General features: G+C 37.2%; 1 protein-coding gene and 1 long non-coding RNA gene across 2 annotated transcripts in view; both read left to right on the forward strand.

Moving 5' to 3' along the window:
- Positions 1-29: 29 nt before the first annotated feature.
- On the forward strand, positions 30-8,305 carry ZNF22 (zinc finger protein 22). The gene is made up of 3 exons (XM_069071260.1): positions 30-159; positions 3,780-3,888; positions 6,039-8,305. The coding sequence occupies exon 3, from the start codon at positions 6,142-6,144 to the stop codon at positions 6,817-6,819; it is 678 nt and encodes a 225-aa protein (XP_068927361.1). The 5' UTR covers positions 30-159; positions 3,780-3,888; positions 6,039-6,141; the 3' UTR covers positions 6,820-8,305.
- Positions 3,895-18,928, forward strand: part of LOC138148552 (uncharacterized) — a 57,643-nt gene continuing 42,609 nt past the window's right edge. The window contains exon 1 of the long non-coding RNA XR_011165086.1: positions 3,895-5,973. This is a non-coding gene — a long non-coding RNA (uncharacterized lncRNA). The remainder of the gene's footprint in view (positions 5,974-18,928) is intronic.

An 18,928-nucleotide genomic window follows, 5' to 3' on the forward strand; every position in this document is an offset into this window, starting at 1 on the left:
CTCCCCGGAGCTCAGCGGGTTAAAACCATCGAGTGGAGCTTTCCTGTATCCTAGAGTAGCCGCAGCGGAAGTTGTAGGGCGGGCCGTCCTTCAGACTTCCGGCAAGAGGGGCGGGAGTCGGAGTTGCGCGGGTAGAGCTAGGCCGCGGTAGTTGTGGCGGTAAGTGAGTGGGTTGTTGCGACCGGGCCTGCGTGGGCCGGGCTCCCCTCCCGTGGCGTCTCCTCCGGACTGCCAGACCTCCGCCGGCAGTGGGGCACCCCCTCCCCTCCCCCGGCCCCGCGGGCTTGGGTCGTGGGCCTGTGGGTCTGAGGGCTGGAGCCGAGGTACCGCCCATGGGTGCGGGGAGCCGGGCCTTGCCGAGGTTGTCCGAGGGATGGGGAAACTGAGTCTTCAGGGCCCCACTCCCGCGCCGCGCCCTTCACCCCTCTCCTCCTGAAAGTCTTTGCCGAAGCCGAGGGGGCTGGGCGAGGGGGGGGGGGGAGCGTGGCGTCAGTCCGTCCACGAGCGCTAATGTTCCATGAGGGGGGGTGGGGGGGGGGTGGGGTGGGATACTGTATCAGCAATGCCATATTCACAATGCCTATAGAGATTACAAATATGCTGATATAATTATCCATCACAAAATACGTCAGGTTTGCCATTTGGGGAAATAAACTAGAAAATTTATTAAGATACCAAAAGACTGAGTCCCAAAACCAGAAAGTGAAAGCCATCAGAGTTGTTATGACATTGGCACAGGTAGATAAAGTAGAAAGCACCCACATTTTCAAGCCTTTAAAACAGAACAGGCTACCTCAGGCAAAGGTCCTCCTCTCCCCACTCACAGCAACCACCCAGCGTCCTGGAAGAGTGCTCCCAGCAGCTCTGGCCTCTGGCAGTCCTCAGCAGGAGTCTTAACTCAAAAAAAAAAAAAAAAGGCAACTGCCACCAACTGCCAACCGCAGGATCGTTAGCTCGGCTTTTCACTTTCTCTTGCTCTGCTATGTCAGCACGTCCATGGGGCATGGGAGATCTTTAAATCCCATAACCCTTACAGATACCCGCTCACCTCCTACCCCCCCCAAATAGGAAAAAAAGGGCTGCCTTTGTATTCGAGAAGAGTAATAATAACAGCAACCACGACAATAGTAACAACAGTAACAGTAGTAGTAATGCTAGTAATAATAATGATACAGTAGCAATTGCAACATAACAATAACAAAAACAATAGTGGCGATACTAATAATAATGATACAGTAGCCATTGTAACAGTAACAATAGTAATGACAGTAAAGTATTAATAGGTATAGGAATAGGTTAAAAAGTAATAGTGGCAGACGACTGATGATAATAACAGCAATAATAGTAGCAGTATTTACAGTAACAGTGCTAATAATATTAGTAACAACGGTAATAACAGTAATGATAAGAGTAACAATAATAATGATAACAATAATAGTAATAATAACTAATAGCTAGCATTTATACCGGACTTTAAGGTTTGCAAAGCACTTTGCAAATGTCATTTCATTTGATCCTTATAACAGCCCTGGAGGGTGGACATTATTATCCCCATTTTACTGGCGGGGATACCTGAAGCTGAGGGAGGTTAAATGATTTTCCCAGAAATGGTGCAGCCTAGAAATGCCTTGAGGCTGAATTTGAACCTTTTTACCTGGGGTCTGTCATTAGAGAGCTTCATTCTGGGGGAGGCCAAGGCTGGAGGGTTGATAATGATTATTGGCTTATGGTTCGAAAGTGTGCTTTGGTACTCCTCTCCACTCTGTGAGGTCAGGGCTCTACAGTGCTATCCCCAAGTACAGATGAGGTAGTTTCAGGTAAGCTTGGTTTTGTTGCTTCTGATAAGTAAAGCTTGGGATTTCATTGCTGGGCAGACACCAGCCTCCCAAGGTTGTTGAGAGGAAGGAAGAAGGTAATGTTAAAAGGGGGTGGGGAGTTAACACCATACAGCACTTGGTAATTGCTTTTTATGCCAACTTGGAACACTTGAGGCAAACTTGGGTGTTTCAGAGCAGAGGCTCTTCCCCATTGTCGTGTCCTTTGAAGGGCTGTGAACCTCTTCTCATAGTAATGTTTTTAACTGTGTAAAATAAAATATAGGGGACTAAAGAAGGAACCAAAGATTAGAGAAATAAAGATGCAGGTTTTTTTTCCCCTTCCAAGTTCAAGGACCCCCCTGAAATGTATCCACAGATGCCTTGGGTTAAGAACAACCCCAGTTGCAGAAGAAGGGATTGAGAGCTGCCTGGAGACATTGAATAATTCAACCCAGACTTTTTCTTACTTTTTTTTATTTGATCATTGTTAGTGAAGAACTATGGTGTGGTAAACAGAGAGATGGCTTCAAAGTCAGGCAAACCTGGGTTCGAGCCCTGCCTCTGCCATCCTGACTGGATGAGCCTGGAGAAATCCCTTGACCTCTCAGTGCCCCAGACGGCTATTAGACTTGAAATTGTGGATCCTGGGCTGAGGTAGAGCATCGGTAGGAGTTCTGTACTTTGAAAATACATGTCTAAGGGTCACATGTGAAAGAGAGAATGAATTATGACATGTCAGTAAATACTCATTCTCCAGCCTGCCCTTGGAGGCTTGCTACAAGTTGTTTCCAGGTTTATTTCACACTAGGCTACACACTTCACCTACAACAACACTGGACGCTGGACAGTCTAGTCCTTCTGCCCTGCCTCCCCACCCCCATGTATTTCTCTAGGCCAGCGGTGAGGAAACTGTGTCCTTCTAGGTCCTTGGGTGTGGCCTTTTAACGGAATCCAAGTTTTTTTTTTTTTTTAAGCAATCAGGGTTAAGTAACTTGCTCAAGGTTACACAGCCAGTTATTTCTGGGTGTGGTGCTAAGTCATCATGACACTGGAGCTGTTGTTCTTACTGGCTGAGCCACCTAGTTGCCCCTAAGCAATTGGGATTAAGTAACTTGCTCAAGGTTACACGGCCAGGTGTTTCTGGGTGGGTACTAAGTGTTGGAACCCAGATTCCATCCCCAGGTCATCCTGACACTGGAGCCAGTGCTCTTACTCACCTGTCCCTGGGTCCAGGTTTTACTGAATAAATACTTTTATTAAAGAGATTAGTTCTATGAAGCTTGGATTCAGTCAAAAGGCTGCACTTGAGGACCTAGAGGGCCACATGTGGCCTTGAGGCCACAGGTTCCCCACCTCTGCTATAGGTTGTTCCTACTGTCCAGATCTTACTCTGGTCACCTCTTCCATGAAGCCTTCCTTGATATTCCACAGAGGAAGGAAATCTCTTACTGCCTCAAACTTCTCTCTCTCAGCATTTCTCCCTTATGACAGTCCAACTTTATTATATTCAATTTCTATTAGTTCCATTCTCTCTGAGGAGATTGTAAACCTTTTAAGTTAGCATCTGTCATTTTCCTTCTTTGTATTCCTGGTGCCTAGTACATAGTAGGTACTTTAAATGCATGTTGAATTGCATTGATAATAATGTTACATGACAGCATAAGAACCTGTCCTTGAGACGGGTTCACTCTATTCCAATAAAAAAAAGTACATATGTGATTATTTGAGAACAGAGATGCACTCACAACTGGGGAGACTAGGAAGAGCTAATAAGAAGTAGTAGCTGAGATGAGCTTTGGAGGAGGCCAGGGATTCTCAGGGCAGCGCTCCTGGGGGAGGACGGTGTACACCTAGGCCTCTCACGTTTTTAAAAAGATAATGATAATGGGTAGGGTAAGTTGTCATTGGACTTTTGCATCTAGAGACTGAAGTGAGTAATGTATGATTTCATTCCCCCCCCAGTGCTCTTTTGTTTGGACTGACCCAGGATACTTCTCAGTTCGTAGTCTAGACCTGTATGAAGGTTATGCTATACAAGAGGAAGAAGACCAGCAATTTTATTTCACATGAAGTAAGTAATAACTTTAATGTAATCTCACCATTGGCTATGGTTATAAAGGCTACTGTTTTGAACAGTTTCAGGACTTTTTTGAAAAATATAAAATAAAAGTTATAAACTTCAGATTCATTTTAAAACTTTGATCTGATTTTAACCTTTAAATTTCATATGACCATATATCATCACCACCATCTCCCTCCTGTTAAAATCAATCTTTTTTTTTCTTATTTGTTCTCATTGAATGTTTCCTACTCAGTATTCCATTAAAGAGCAAAGAATTCTTTGAATAATTCCTTCATTCCCCCTAGAAAGCTATCTTACTGCAGTGGGTTTTTTGTTTTCTTTTTGAAGAGGTATTTCTTTTCCTTGTGATCTTGTCTTACCCAGAAAAAAAAAAAAACTTCTAATGATTATTGAATATTTCTAGAGTGAAACTCTTATTTTTAAGCATACTAATGTAATTGATAATTTAGATTTACAAGGTTGGGATTGTTGAGGTGTACAAAGAGAAAATATCATGAATCTCTCTTAATCTAATACATTGTTGCATTTATTCCACCAGGTGAAGAAAAAACCTAAACCCTAGGTCAGAATCACTTAGGGATAAGTAAATATTGTACACTCATTTATTACCACATGTATGAGTACTGGCAAATTTCAAATATACTTTTTTTTGCCTATTCCTTAAACTTAATTACATTTTTAGAATAGTCTATTCACATTAAGAAATTAGAGGTGTAGGGGCGGCTAGGTGGCGCAGTGAGTAAAGCGCAGGCCTGGAGTCAGGAGGACCAGAGTTTAGTTCCAGCCTCAGACTCTTAACACCCACACAAAAAAACTAGCCATGTAACCTTGATTGGCCAAGTTACTTAACCCCAATTGCCCTCCAAAAGACAAAAAAAAAAAAAAGAAATTAGAGGTGTTCCTCTTTCAGTGTTTCTTCACATTTTACTATTCCATTTATTTGGCATAGCTTAATTTGAATTTTATTCCTTATTTCCTTTTGTAAAGTTATTTTTTTATTTTGAACTTGGTCATTAACACAAACATTACAATAAACAAAAAAGAATAAAAAAGCAAATTGTATATGAAACAGTATTTCTGTATTATTTCTTTTTAATTTTTTTGACAGTCTGTAGCATGCTTTTGTCTCCTTCTGGATACCCTTTGTACTCTTAAAATTTTACTTAAACTTTTAAAACTCTACACCTCTTCCTGCTAAGTAATTTCTCTTTCCCAGAAAGAAGCCATTTTACAGCCCTTCTAAAAATAAATGATGAGTATAGTCAAACAAAATAAACTGACCATGCTAAAAAACCTTTGTCTCATTGTGTACCTCTAGGCTATCACCTATATTAAGAATAGATACTTACCTTATTATTGGTGTTTGGATGTCATCATTGGTCACTGCACTGATGTGTATTCTAATGCTTTTCAAAATCATTATATTATTTTTGACATTGTGTAAATTGTCCTGGCTCTGTTCACTCTATATATATTGGGCATTTCTTATGGCACAATAATATTCCATTACATTTTAACATACCACAGTTTCTTTAGCTAGTTCCCAGTTAGTGGGCACTCAACTTGTTTCCAATCCTTTGCTCACATAAACAAAAAAAAAATGCTACTATAAATATTTTTATACTCATTTCACTGACTTTGACTTCTTTTGTGATCTAGACCTAGTTAAGCAGTATTTCTGTGTAAAAGGGTGTGTACAGCTTGGTGATTTTTTGAGTACAATTCCAAATTGTTTTCCAGATTATTTAGACCAATTCACAGCTCCATCTATAGATTTATTTTCCTTCCCACTTTTCACCATTTACAAGTGCCCATGTTGTCAGAGTAGGAAAAAAAACTCCTACAGATGCAATTAGGATTTTGATATGGTGGTCTTCTTTAAGATTTTAGTTTCTAGGACTCTGTCTACTAGCAGGGAGTATAGAATTCACAAAAGTTTTTCACTTACTTGTCTTTGCACTTGTTGTGGTCTAATGTATTTTTCTTTTATTGTAGACAGGTTTTGATTTTCTAGTTGGGCAATGAAGTGGTATTGGCCTACGCCGTGGAATTCTTAAAGAAAAATCACTACTGGTTAGTTTTCTTTATTTTTTTTTTGGCAGAGAAATTAACTAATAACTGCATATTTTTTCCTTCAGAAAATTATGTGATTTCTTCTCCTACAAAGAAAGTGAAACAACATTGGATCAAAGAGGAAAACAATAGAAAGTAGTCAGCAGGACTATTTTTAAACTCTCCAGGATGCAGTTAGGAAGAGCCAAAGGAAATATTTCCCGAAGCACAAGCCAAGGAAAAACCTTTGAGAATCCGTGTAAGACAGCACGGCAGCGGAAGAGATGGGGAATGGCTTCCCTATATGACACAGGTTTTAGTAGATTTAGAAACAGCCTAGAGGAGAGACCCTATAAATGTACTCATTGTGAGAAAAGTTTCAGTCAGAGTTCAACTCTCTTTCAGCACTTAAAAATCCACACTGGAGAGAAATCCTATAAATGTGCTGATTGTGGAAAAAGCTTCTTTCAGAGCTCCAACCTCATTCAGCACCGACGAGTCCATACTGGAGAGAAACCCTATAAATGTACTGAGTGTGGGGAAGGATTTAAACAGAGCTCAAATCTCATTCAACATCAGAGAATTCACACTGGAGAAAAGCCCTATCAGTGTGATGAATGTGGTAGATGTTTCAGTCAGAGTTCCCATCTTATCCAGCATCAGAGAACCCACACAGGAGAGAAGCCCTATCAGTGTATTGAATGTGGTAGATGCTTTAGCCAGAGCTCTCACCTCAGTCAACATATGAAGCTGCACAGAGAAGAGAGACCTCTTAAAATCCGTGGCAAAAATACCAGGATGAAAAATCGTTTGGTATCAAGTTGGAGAATCCATACAGGAAGGAAGTCAGTATCTTTGCTGTGCTAAACCAGAGACACCACTCAGGCCTGCTTTAATAAAAATGAAAAAGCTACAGCTCTTGTCCCCACCACTACTCTCCTTGCCACCCCCTTTCTTTCCCAGATCTCTCTTCTCTCTACCTTCTCCTACCTTTCCCCAACAGAAAATGATTTAAATTTCATTGGGATTTATTGTGAGTTTGTTGATATTTAGGGTGAAACACTGTGATTCGTGTTCTTATTGTTCTTTGGTTTGATGGTTTTTCACCTAAAAATTTTCTTGTGGTGCTTTTAAGGTTTGATACAGTGAGATGGTACATGAATATGCCAGTGGTCGGTCCTTGAGTTTTAGGATTGGTCAGACATTGTATAAAGTAGAAGTGAAGGGAAGTTAATTCCATTCCAAGAATTGATGGATTAGCTTTTGGGTTTTTGGAACAAATGGGTTTTGTCCTTAAATGTGTTTGACATTTTTTTTTTAACTGCTTAACATGTAGATTTATTATAAAAACTGAAGATGTATACAAAGATTGATTCAAGCTCATTTTTAATCAGTGGAGAGCAATTTAATCCGTGTCAGATTAAAGGTTTTCTTTTCCCATTCTGATTTATCATTTGTTAGTATAAGAGTTATAATAGAACCTCTCTATTTTTCATAGCTCCCTGAACCCTTCTATTCTCAGCAAAAGATATAATTGCTGAAGTAAGATCTAGTATTCATAGGATTTAAGTGTTTAAATGACTATACTAACAGTAATCATGCTTTCCCTTTTATTCAGAGATAATACTGTTAACCTACAAATTAGTAAATTAGTCACTTGAGTATTTTCTGGAGTGGTGCTGCATTTATTCTGTTCATCCATCCTCAATTCCCTGGATCACTTTTATTGTGGTCATGGGCATGAATTTTCAAGACCAGAGTTATGAGTTTAGTCTGTATCCATTGAACAGAATGAAGATCTACTGGCACACATGACTTTGGCATTGTTACTGATTTGGCATCATTGTGCTTTCAGCTAACAAGCTCCTTGTAATAAAAAGAAAGTTAAAGCATAACAAAATATCTGGCACCCTTATCTGATCTATTAACTATTTGCTTGTGTGCTTGCTAATTAAAAACATGTTATTTACAACAAGTGTCCCTGACTTCAGCTTTAAGAACTTTAGAAACCTTGGTCTTTTATTTTTCTCAACAATTGCAGAAGTCATTAACTTTTAGTTTGGGTGCAATTTAGCTTCTCCTTTGAGATAAATACACACACACACACACACCACTCCCACTTTCTAGATCACAGTTAATATTTTAGAAGTCCAGGAAAAATCTGTTTCTGAACTTCTGAGGGAACAGTGTCATGTTTCAGACATCCTGGCCAAACTTAAGCTCAGGGTTTTGGTTCCTATTGGATGCCGAGATTCTCATAATTTTCTCTATCTTTTGTAATCATTTCCGATCCTACTGTGCTATTAATGACGATTCTCCATATGAAATAAAACAATATTTTGTACAATGCCAACCTTTGTCTTTTTAAATGCTTGTTTTTTGGTTTCTGGTTTCATCCTTTTCTACTATAATGAATGGCACAAGTTTTAAGCTCATTCTGAAAAGTAAATGTCATGCTATTACTGTTAGAATGAGAAGGCCTGAAGGCCTGATCCGAACCCAGGTCCTTTTGACTCCAGGGCCAGTTCTCTATTCACTGTGCCACCTAGCTGCTCTCCTGTGTGATTTCTTTAACCCTTGAAATGTACAAAAACCAATAATGTGTTCTAGAATTTTGCTAGGAAATGAAGTCAGTTATATTGACTATAGAATGCCAATTCTATCTTCTTACTCCCTCTCCCCTTAAAAATTAGGACAATTCCCCCTCTTCAATCCCACAATTCTTGAGTTCTTAAAGGCTGTGCTATTTCAGCATAAGCTTGGACAGGTCCTGTCAAACTAGGTAAGAGTTTGACCTTAAGCCTGGATAGGTACGTCTGTTTTTTTGAGAGCTAGCACTACTAAGTTTGGAGAAGTGCATTAGCAGAAGATTGTTAATAATGGGTTCTACTCCCAACATCATTAAGTGCTGATTTTTTTTTTGGCACCAGCAACTCATCAAGCCTGTCTTAAGGTGTGAGGGACAGCAATCTATGGGAATAGAAGGAGTATCCACACTGATGAAATCACAAATTTAGAAGCATTGAAATACTTTGTGATACCCAAGAGAGATGCCCATTATATCGGCATTTAATCAACAATTTTAATTATAAGAGGTTTTGTGACTCATATATCAAAGGCTTAAGCCCCTAGACTTTATCTGAAACCTGAGACCTGTGAAGTATAGTTTAAATGTAGAAAACTTATCAAGTGCTCAGCAAACATTTGCAGAATGAGCATATAAATGTTTTAGAAATCCTTTTAAGGTTGCTTTTTATGGGAATCACCAGTAGGTGGCAAAAAAGGCAAATTAAATAGATATTTGGTTACCATTATAATTTTATCCCAGGAAATATCCCACATATTCAATTACAGAGAGACTTGAGTGTAAAAATGACTCACTTCTATAGGTTAAAAAAAAACCCTATAGTTCACTAGAATCACTAGTATTTGGATATTATGAAAGTTTATTTTAAGATATCTTTGCCTTAAATGTTATAAACAAATAATCCAGTATTAGTGCTAGAAGAAACTTTAGGAATCATTTAATCCAATCTCATTTTATTGAGAAATTGAATAAGTAAAGGAATCACTTGCCTACAGTCACCCTGCAAATTAACAGAATTGGGATTAAGATCCAAATGTTCAGTCTTGCATTATAGTTTTCCTTCCAGATCTAAAATTTCAGTAAGAGGGACTAAAAGCAATGTCAACGACTTTTTTTTTTGGAGGGGAGAAAGAGCAATTGGGATTACGTGACTTGCCCAAGATCACAGGGCTAGTTAGTGTTAAGTATCTGAGGTTGCATTTGAACTCAGGTCCTCTTGACACCAAGGCTGGCGTTCTATTCGCTGTGCCACCTAGCCACTCCTAGACTTTTTTTTTGGTGTAATTTTTGACAAGTTTAATAAGGTAGAATAGCAAAATTGTTCCATTTGTGTTCCTTTCTCTCAAAAGGGAACACACTTTTTCCTGTGTATTTTTGAAATGTTACACTGATTTTTAAAATTTAAGTTACTGCCAACTAACTCACAGAGCCCCCAGTTGAAGCACTTCTTTGTAGAAAAAAAGTATAATTTTGCAAAAATAAATCAACACAGGGCCCTGGAGTCAGGAGAACCTGGGTTCAGATCCAGCTTCAGATACTTAACACAAAAACTAGCCGATTTGGGCAAGTCACTTAACCCCAATTGCCCTCCAAAAAGCAAAAAACAAAAAAAAATAAGTCAACACATTGACCATGTCTGAATTTGTGTCTTTACTCTGTACTTGCTCATCGTGGCCCATCAAAACTAAAAAACAACAACCACCTTATATATGTATTACATAATTTCTAAAGTACATGCCCTTCCTTTCCCCCTTCAAGGAACCCTATGTGATAACAAAGAAAACCAGTTATACAAAAACAAGTCATCTGGAACCAATAATGTTTATTGTCTAACTGAATTTGACTAGGGCTGTTTTATTTACATGACTGTAGTTAGACATTTTATTCCTCTGGTTCTTTATCTGATCTGTATCAACTCATATGAGTTCAATCCAATTCAAAAAGTATTTGTTAAGCACATATCATATGTAGGTCCTATCTTTCTCTGAATATCCATGGTTTCTTATGGAACCAGATTATTCCATTAAAGTCATGTACCATAATTTGTTCAACCATTCCCCAAACAGTAGGGTACCCATTTTGTTTTCACTTTTTGCTATCATAAATATGTTCTCTCATAAATGTTTTGGCATATAGTTTGCCTTTGAAATTCTTAGGATATATATCCAATATCCCAAATACATTCCTGCATTTGAAACTTATATCAGAGCTCTTATCTCACAGGATACATGTGGAATGATTGGGACAGGGAAAAGAATACTCTCGCAAGAAAACAAAACTGGCAGACTTTGCCGTTTACTTCTTTGAGGCTCCCCAACCCCCATTCAAACTTAAAGTTAAGAAATAAATACATTGGATCTACCTTCAATATAACACTATCCTCAGGGACTAAGTCAGAGGAGAACCTTAATATTGAAACTACTTTATAATGGAGTCTTATGGGTGATAACTAATTACCCTTGTGTAGCATCAAAGATGGATATAATCTATACCAAATTTCATTTTATCTCACTAACTGGTATAATGGACAGAACATTGGCCTGTGAGACAGCAAAATTGCTATTTACTCCCTCTGTGGTCTTAGGTAAGCCACTTAACTTTTCTGAATCTCAATTTTTTTTGTCTATTAAATGAAACAGTAGAACTCAATAGCTTCCAAGGCCCCTTGTAGCTCTGACATTTTAAAATTACATGATGTTGGCGTAGCAAAATTCCATTATATGTAGGATGTTCTCTGTAAAATTTAAATTGTTAAAATTTGTTTGCACCCCTCCAAAAAAAAATCCCTTTTTTGGTTTAATGTTTCATTTTTGGCCTATGTATTGTAGTTATTTTAAAAAATACTAATAAAATATATTAAAACTTTCTACCAAGTCAAGAATGAATAATGAATATTTGCCTAATATCTTACAGAGTCAATTATTAATATGGGGGCAAAATTTTTATATGACACTCACTTAGGCTACTTAAAATGTGCTGCCTAAAAGTATGCTTAAAATATGCATAATTCTTTTTACAAAGTAAAAAATTTCATTAAATATTTTAAAAGCTGTGATCCATATGCCTCAAAATAACCAATTTAATTTTTTTTCCCCCACTCAATCTATTATTCACTGGGGATAGATGAATTGGCAAATAGGGGTGCAAAGAACTGGGCAATCTGATTACTGAGCTGCTCTGAGTGATTACTGAAGGACCCTGAAAAGTTAGCAAGGTGTCATGGGACTGGGAAAGGCAGCATTTGAAAACTATAAATCTACAAGCTGGACTTTTATTTTTGGCATAAATGTAGAATATTTATTAAAAAAGGAAGAAATAGTCACAAAAATACAACATGGCTTCATCAAAGACAGGTCATGCCAGATGAACTCCATTTCTCTCTTTTTTTTCAACATTAATAAAATAGTATATTTAGTGAATGGTACAAATATAGTCTACTGAGATTTTAGCAAAGTATTTGATAAAGTTTCATAATATTCTTTATCAACAAGATGGAGTGATATGGAACATATGATAGTAAGGTCAATGGCTTGGATCCAAGAAGTAGTCATTAATGGTCCAATGCCATCTTGGCATGTAGTCTGTAATTGTTGTTCAGTTGTTTTTTAGTCTTGTCTGACTCTTTGTTACCTCATTTTGGGTTTTCTTGTCAGAGATACTCGAGTAGTTTGCCATTTCCTTCCCCAAATCTTTTTATAGATAAGGAAACTGAGGCAAATGGGCAAATGACTTGCTCATAGTTACACAGTTTGTAAGTATCTGAAGCTAAATTTGAACTCAGAATGATGAGTTTTTCTTACTCCAGGTTTTTTTTATTATTAATTATTTAATAACTGGATAATTAATCAATTACCAGTTAATCAGCTGTCTCTAATTAGAGTCTCAATTAGAGATTAGACTCAATCATAGTCTCTAATTGAGAGCTCTACAGATTAGAGTTTTCATCAATGTCATTGAAGAAGGCCTGATCACCAAATTTGAAGATGACACAAAGCTAGAAATGAGAATGAAGTATCCAAAAAGATCCTGACAGCCCTAGATGTTGGGTCAAACCTAATAATGTATGGAACTTAACAGGGATAAGTTTAAAAACTTGTAGTTGGATTTAAAAAAGTCAACTTCTTTAGTGCAAGATGAAGAAGGCATGGCAAGATAGCAGTTCATTGGAAAATTATCTGGTGCCTTAGTTGTCTGTAAACTTAAAAGGAGTTAATATTATTACATGGAAACCAGAAAAAACTTTTAACATAATGAAAAACAGTAATTTCTCTCACACATAATATTGATTATACACATGAAGTTATGCCAAACATGTTTCCATACATACATACACACACACAAAGAATTTGGATTACATGAAATTTTAAAAAGTTTTTGCACAAACTAAACTGATGCAGTCAAAATTAGAATGAAAACACAAAACTGAGAAAAATGTACAGTATGTTTTTCTGATAAAGACGTCACTTCTCAAACATATAGAGAACTAAGTCAAATTTAGAAAAACATGAGCCATTTCCTCAATTGATAAATGGTCAAAGGATATGAACAGGCAGTTTTCAGAAGAAGAAATCAAAGCTATCAATAATCATATGAAAAATGCTCTAAAAACTACTGATTAGAGAAATACAAATGAAAACAACTCTGAGATACCACCTCACACCTCTCAGATTGTTTAGCATGGCACAAAAAGAAAATGATAAATGCTTGACAAGGTGCAGAAAAATCAGAATAGTAATGCATTGTTGGTGGAGTTGTGAACTAGTCCAACCATTTTGGAGGAAAATTTGTAAGTATGCCCAAAAGACTATTGAATTGTGCATACCCTTTGACCCAGCAATACCAGTACTAGGTCTCTATACCAATGCAACCAAAGAAAAGGTAAAGGATCTGTTTGTAAATATACATAAATATGTATGTGAATGTATGTATTTATAGCAGCACTTTTGTGGTGGCAAAGAATTGGAAATTGAGGAAATTCCCATCAATTGGAGAATGGCTGAACAAGTTGTGATATATTCTTATGATAGAATATTATTGTGCTATAAGAAATGAGCAATATGGTTAAAAATCTTCAGAGTTCATCATTTCTCTCTCTAAATGTTAATAAGCATTTTTCATGGTGGGTCCATTGGAACTGTCTTGGGTCATTGTCTTGGTCAGAGTGCTTAGTCTTTCACAGTTGATCATCATTACAATATTACTGTTACTGTGTACAGTGTTTTCCTTCCCAGGTTTTCTTAAACCATATTGCTCATTTCTTATAGCACAATAATATTCGATCATAAGAATATATCACAACTTGTTCAGCCATTCTCCATTTTTACTTCTTGTTATCTATGTTTGGTCATTCCTCTCTTGCTAAGCTATTATCTTTTCATAATTTTCTTCCCTTGCTCTCATTTATTTAACTGATTTTTCCTTTACTACTCTTGATTTTTTTTAAGCAATTGGGGTTAAGTAACTTGCTCAAGGTTACACGGCCAGGTGTTTCTGAGTGGGTGCTAAGTGTCTGAGCCCAGGATTCGATCTCCAGGTCATCCCGACACTGGAGCCGGTGCTCTTACTTGCTGTGCTACCTGGCCGCCCCTCTTATTTGATTTTTAAAATTACTTAGCTCTTCCAGGAATTTCTGTTGGCCTGTGTCTAATTCACATTTTTTTTCCCTTGAAATTTTGCTTGTAACTGTTTTGACTCCATTATCTTCTGGGTTTGTGTCTCGGTCTTCCTGTCACTATAGCAGATTTTTATGTTCATGATCTGTTATTGTTGTTTGCTTCTTTTTCTAGTCCATTTCTTGATTTTGAATTTGTGTTAAAGTTGAGCTCTGTACCTGACATGGGGGTATAGAGGGGTGTTGTCCCTGGCTTTAGGGGTTTTTTTGCACTACAGTTTTCAGAACTAGTTCTTGGGGTGTTGAAGTTTTTGATGTTTCTAAGGTGGTGTGATCTGGGCAGAGATATGGGCACCGCTCTCCTGGTCTGTACTTTGGTCCTTACCCAGGAAGGGCTGCTAATCTCTTGATACTGCAATTAATACTGCTCCTTGGGGCCCTTATTCCCTTGGGATCACAAGTGATACCTTGGTTCTAGGCTATCCTCCACCTCTATGTCATAAACCCTCCCTTACAACCTCCTAAGTTGTCTTGGACTGGAAGAATGTCTCACCCTGACTTTTTGTTGGTTCTGCCTCTTGGGACTTTGATTTGAATCATCTTTTTAAAGTTGTTTGGGGGGAAATGTTGGGAGAGGTTGACTGAATGCTTCCTCTACTCTACAATCTTGGCTATGCCCTTGGAAGTTCTATCTAATGAATTCTTTTTAAAATTTTTACTTCTTTTCTTTTTAATTTATGAAATAAAAACTAGCATTTCCATAGCATAGTTGAATAATAAAAAGATGATTGTGCATGAAACTGCAAATCTATTATGCATAACTTGCCATTCCTCTAAAACATGTAATAAATTTATTATTTTTTCTTTTTTTTCTTCTCCCCCAGATGCATACCATTAGATACAACTATGAATATATGTAAAATCATTCTATATATACCTCTATCATTTCTTCCTTTGGATACAGATAGCATCTTTTTTTTTTTTTTTTTTGCTTTTTGGAGTTGTGGGGTGAATACAGGGCAATTGGGATTAAGTGACTTGCGCAAGGTCATATGGCTAGTAAGTGTTAAGTGTCTGAGGCCAGATTTGAATTCAGGTCCTCCTGACTCCAGGGCTGGTACTCTATTCACTGTGCCATCTAGCCTCCCCTGAAGATAGCATCTTAAACCACATTAAGGAAAGCATAGTATCCAGGACTAGGGAAGAGAGTTTTATTGAAATCGGCCATTGTCATATCATTTCTTGAGTATTGTACTGAGTTCTGGGCATTAGATTTTAGGAAGAAGACCATCCAAAGGAGACTAACAAGGATGGCATGGTGCCTAGAGATCCAGATTAGTATCAGTTGTTAGAACTAGAAAAATTTTTACCTTGACTTGGGGATGAGTATGGGAAGGTGGGGAAGCTTGATAACTCCCTTCAAATATCTGAAGAGCTATCACATGGAACAGGAACTAGCTTTGTTATGTTTGTCCCTGGGGGATAATTAGTAGTAGGAGGCAAATTTTGACTTAAAGTAAACAGAAACTGACTAATAATTGGAACTGTTCAAAAGGGGAATAAATAGGCTGCCTTGAGTGGTTATGGGTTTCCCCTCAAAGGCAGGATGAATCCTTGGGAATTGTGTTGTAGAAAGGATTCTTGTTCTTGAGTGCTTTAGACTAGGCCTCTAAAATTCTTTCCAGCTCTATTGTTCTGTCACCCTGTGACATTTATATTGCTGGTCCCATCTGATGTATGGCCCATAATGTAATACATGTATTTTAAGTGTGTATTATTATAGAGACTCTTCAATGAAAGGTCATGTGATGTAGTAGGTAGAGAGTTGATCTCAGGATTAGGAAGACCTGGATTAAAGCTTTACTTCTAATCCATCCTGGTGGTTTGGCCCTGGAAAAATCATGGCAGATCTCTTTGCCACAGGAGAGGAAGTTTCCTTCTATATACCAATGAAATCTCACTTCTGGATCAATTATATGGGCATGCAGGCATGTATTTACGTACACAACACACACATGTATAACACATGAGCACAGGTACAAACACCATATGCATATACACACTACGTGTGTGCTATATGCATGCATGTGTGCATCCACAATATATATTGGTCCAGATTAGGTATTTTATGGCTACAAATACATATATACATATGTAATATGTATGTGTGTTATATAAATATATACATATGTGTATATGTGCAAACACATACATATATGTGTGTATATCGATCTATCTATGTATCCATCTTTGTTTCTATGTATGTATGTATGTATCTATCTGTCTATCTACCTGTTTTTCCCATCATTTATTTAGTGTATGTTTCTACCTGCTGAAGATCATAAACTATGAGTTGCAGATGGGGTTTGGCAAGAAACAATGGCCAAAATTACTGCAAAAATTTTAGTACATTTGTGTTAAATACATTCACTTTTACACATGAAAAGAAAATTCAAATTGACACTAAGAAAAATGATTATAATAATATGACTTCATTTCAACTAAAAGTGAATGTGGCAATTTTTAAATATAGTATGCACAAGTGCAAATTTGTGTCGGCATATATAGAATCTTGAAATGGGTGTGATTTACTGCCATCACTAACAGCAACTATAGGCTTATGTTACAAATGAGTTGTATTGTGCTGATTGCAGCATTTGAACATGAAATGTATAAACTTGAAGTTAATCTTTGTATAGAAGTAAAAAGGACCAGAACATCTGTTACTTTCTCAATTTCATTTTGGTAAGTATATAATAGCAAACTAATTTTAAAAAATACTACTTTAATAATTAAGATAATACAAGAACTTATAATAATTTGAAATTTTCAAAATTTATTTTAATTGTCCCAATTTTGTATTGACTTTATTTTTTAAAGTGAAATTACATTCCTTCATAATGACTAAAAACATGACTGATTTGAAGAGAAAATCTACTAGAATAACTGAAACTACTGCAACAAAAGGCAATGTAGACAGAAAAGAACAGTGCCTTGGAAGCAAAGGAAACATAGAACTTATAGGAAGAGAGGATAGTCAAAGGTGGAAAAAGATATTAAGAGGTTAAGAAGGAAAAGGCCTGAGAAAAGGTCATTAAGTTTAGCAGTTGAGATCACAAATGGTCAGGTCAATTGTCTTTTGTTGTTGTTCATTCAGTCATGTCCAATTCTTTGTCATCCATAACATGCCAGGCCCTTATATTTTCCACTGTCTCTCAAGGTCTGTCCAAGTTTATGTTCATTGTTTCCATACTATCTGTCCACTACATCCTCTGCCATGATTACCCCATTCTTCCTTTTAGTCTTTTCCAAAGATCAGCATCTTTTTCAATGAGTCTCATCCTCTGTGGCAAAAGTATTTAAGCTTCAGTGAATAGCCTGATTTAAGTATTGACTGATTTGATCTCCTTGCTGTCCAAGGGACTTTCAAAAGTTTCCTCGAGCACAATTTGAAAACATCAATTCTGTGGCTCTCAACTTTCCATATAGTCTAACTTTCACAGCTATAGATTGTTACTGGAAGAACCATAGCTTTGACCATATGGACCTTTGTTGGCAATGTGATGTCTGCATTTTAGTATGCTATCCAGATTTGCCATAGTTTTCCTTCCAAGGAGCAAGTATCTTTTAATTTCATGGCTGCAGTCTCCATCTGCAGTAATCATTGAGCCCAAGAATATAAAATCTCATACTGCTTCCATTTCTTCTCCCTCTATTTGCCAGGAAGTGATGGAACAAGTTGCCAAGATCTTAGGTTTTTTTTTTTTTGGTTTTGATGCTAAGCTTCAAGCCAGGTTTTACACTCTCCTCTTTCACCCTCATCAAGAGGCTTTGCTTTCTTCCATCACAGTGGCATCATCTGCATATCTGAGATTGTTGATATTTCTCCAGCAACCATAATTCTAACTTTTGATTCATTTGGCATGTCATTTGCATGATGTACTTTGCATATAAGTTAAATAAATGTGGCAATATACAGACTCGTTGTTCTCCTTTTCCAATCTTAAACCAACCAGCCTCTCTGTGTTTGGTACTAACTATTGCTTCTTGACCCACATACAGGTTCCTCAGGAGACAAGTAGATGGTTTGGTACTTCCATCTCTTTGAAGACTTGCCACATTTTGTTGTGATTGACACAAAGTCTTTAGTCAATGAAGCAGAAGTAGACATTTTTCTATAGCTCCCTTGCTTTTTCCATAATCCAGTGAATGTTGGCGATTTGGTCTCTAGTCCGTCTCCCTCTTCAAAAAATTTCACATATTGTTGAAGCCTAGCTTGTAGAATCTTAAGCATAACCATGTTGATGTGTGAAATGAGTGCAGTTGTTTGGTAATTTGAACATTCCTTGGCATTATCCTTCTTCAGGATTGGGAGATAAACTCCTCTTTTCCAATCCAGTGGTCACTGTTTTGTTTTCCAAATTTGATGACATATTATAGTCAGTTAAAACAAGACTTGAACCTGACTGTGGATCAGATCATGAGCTTCTTATTGCAAAATTTAGGCATACTGAAAAAAGTAGGGAAAACCATCATTACTATATAAATATGACCTAAATAACATCCCTTATGGTGATAAATAGATTTAAGGGATTAGATCCAATAGATAGAGTGCCTGAAGAACTATGGAATAAGGTTCACAATATTGTACAATGAGCCAGCAACAAAAAAATTCTAAAGGAAAAAAAAGGAAAATGGCTGTCTGATGAGGCTTTACAAATATCTGAGGAAAGAAAGAAAGTGAAAGCTAAGGGAGGAAGGGAAAGATATACCTGAGT

The sequence above is a fragment of the Petaurus breviceps genome, unplaced genomic scaffold, assembly GCF_028583685.1.
Source record: "Petaurus breviceps papuanus isolate PSGF00001 unplaced genomic scaffold, PetGlider_PUasm1.0 90825, whole genome shotgun sequence".
Taxonomy (NCBI): Eukaryota; Metazoa; Chordata; class Mammalia; order Diprotodontia; family Petauridae; genus Petaurus; species Petaurus breviceps.

Coding starts and splice junctions, on each gene's coding strand:
- ZNF22 (XM_069071260.1), top strand. CDS start 6,142: ATGCAGTTAGGAAGAGCCAAAGGAAATATTTCCCGAAGCACAAGCCAA.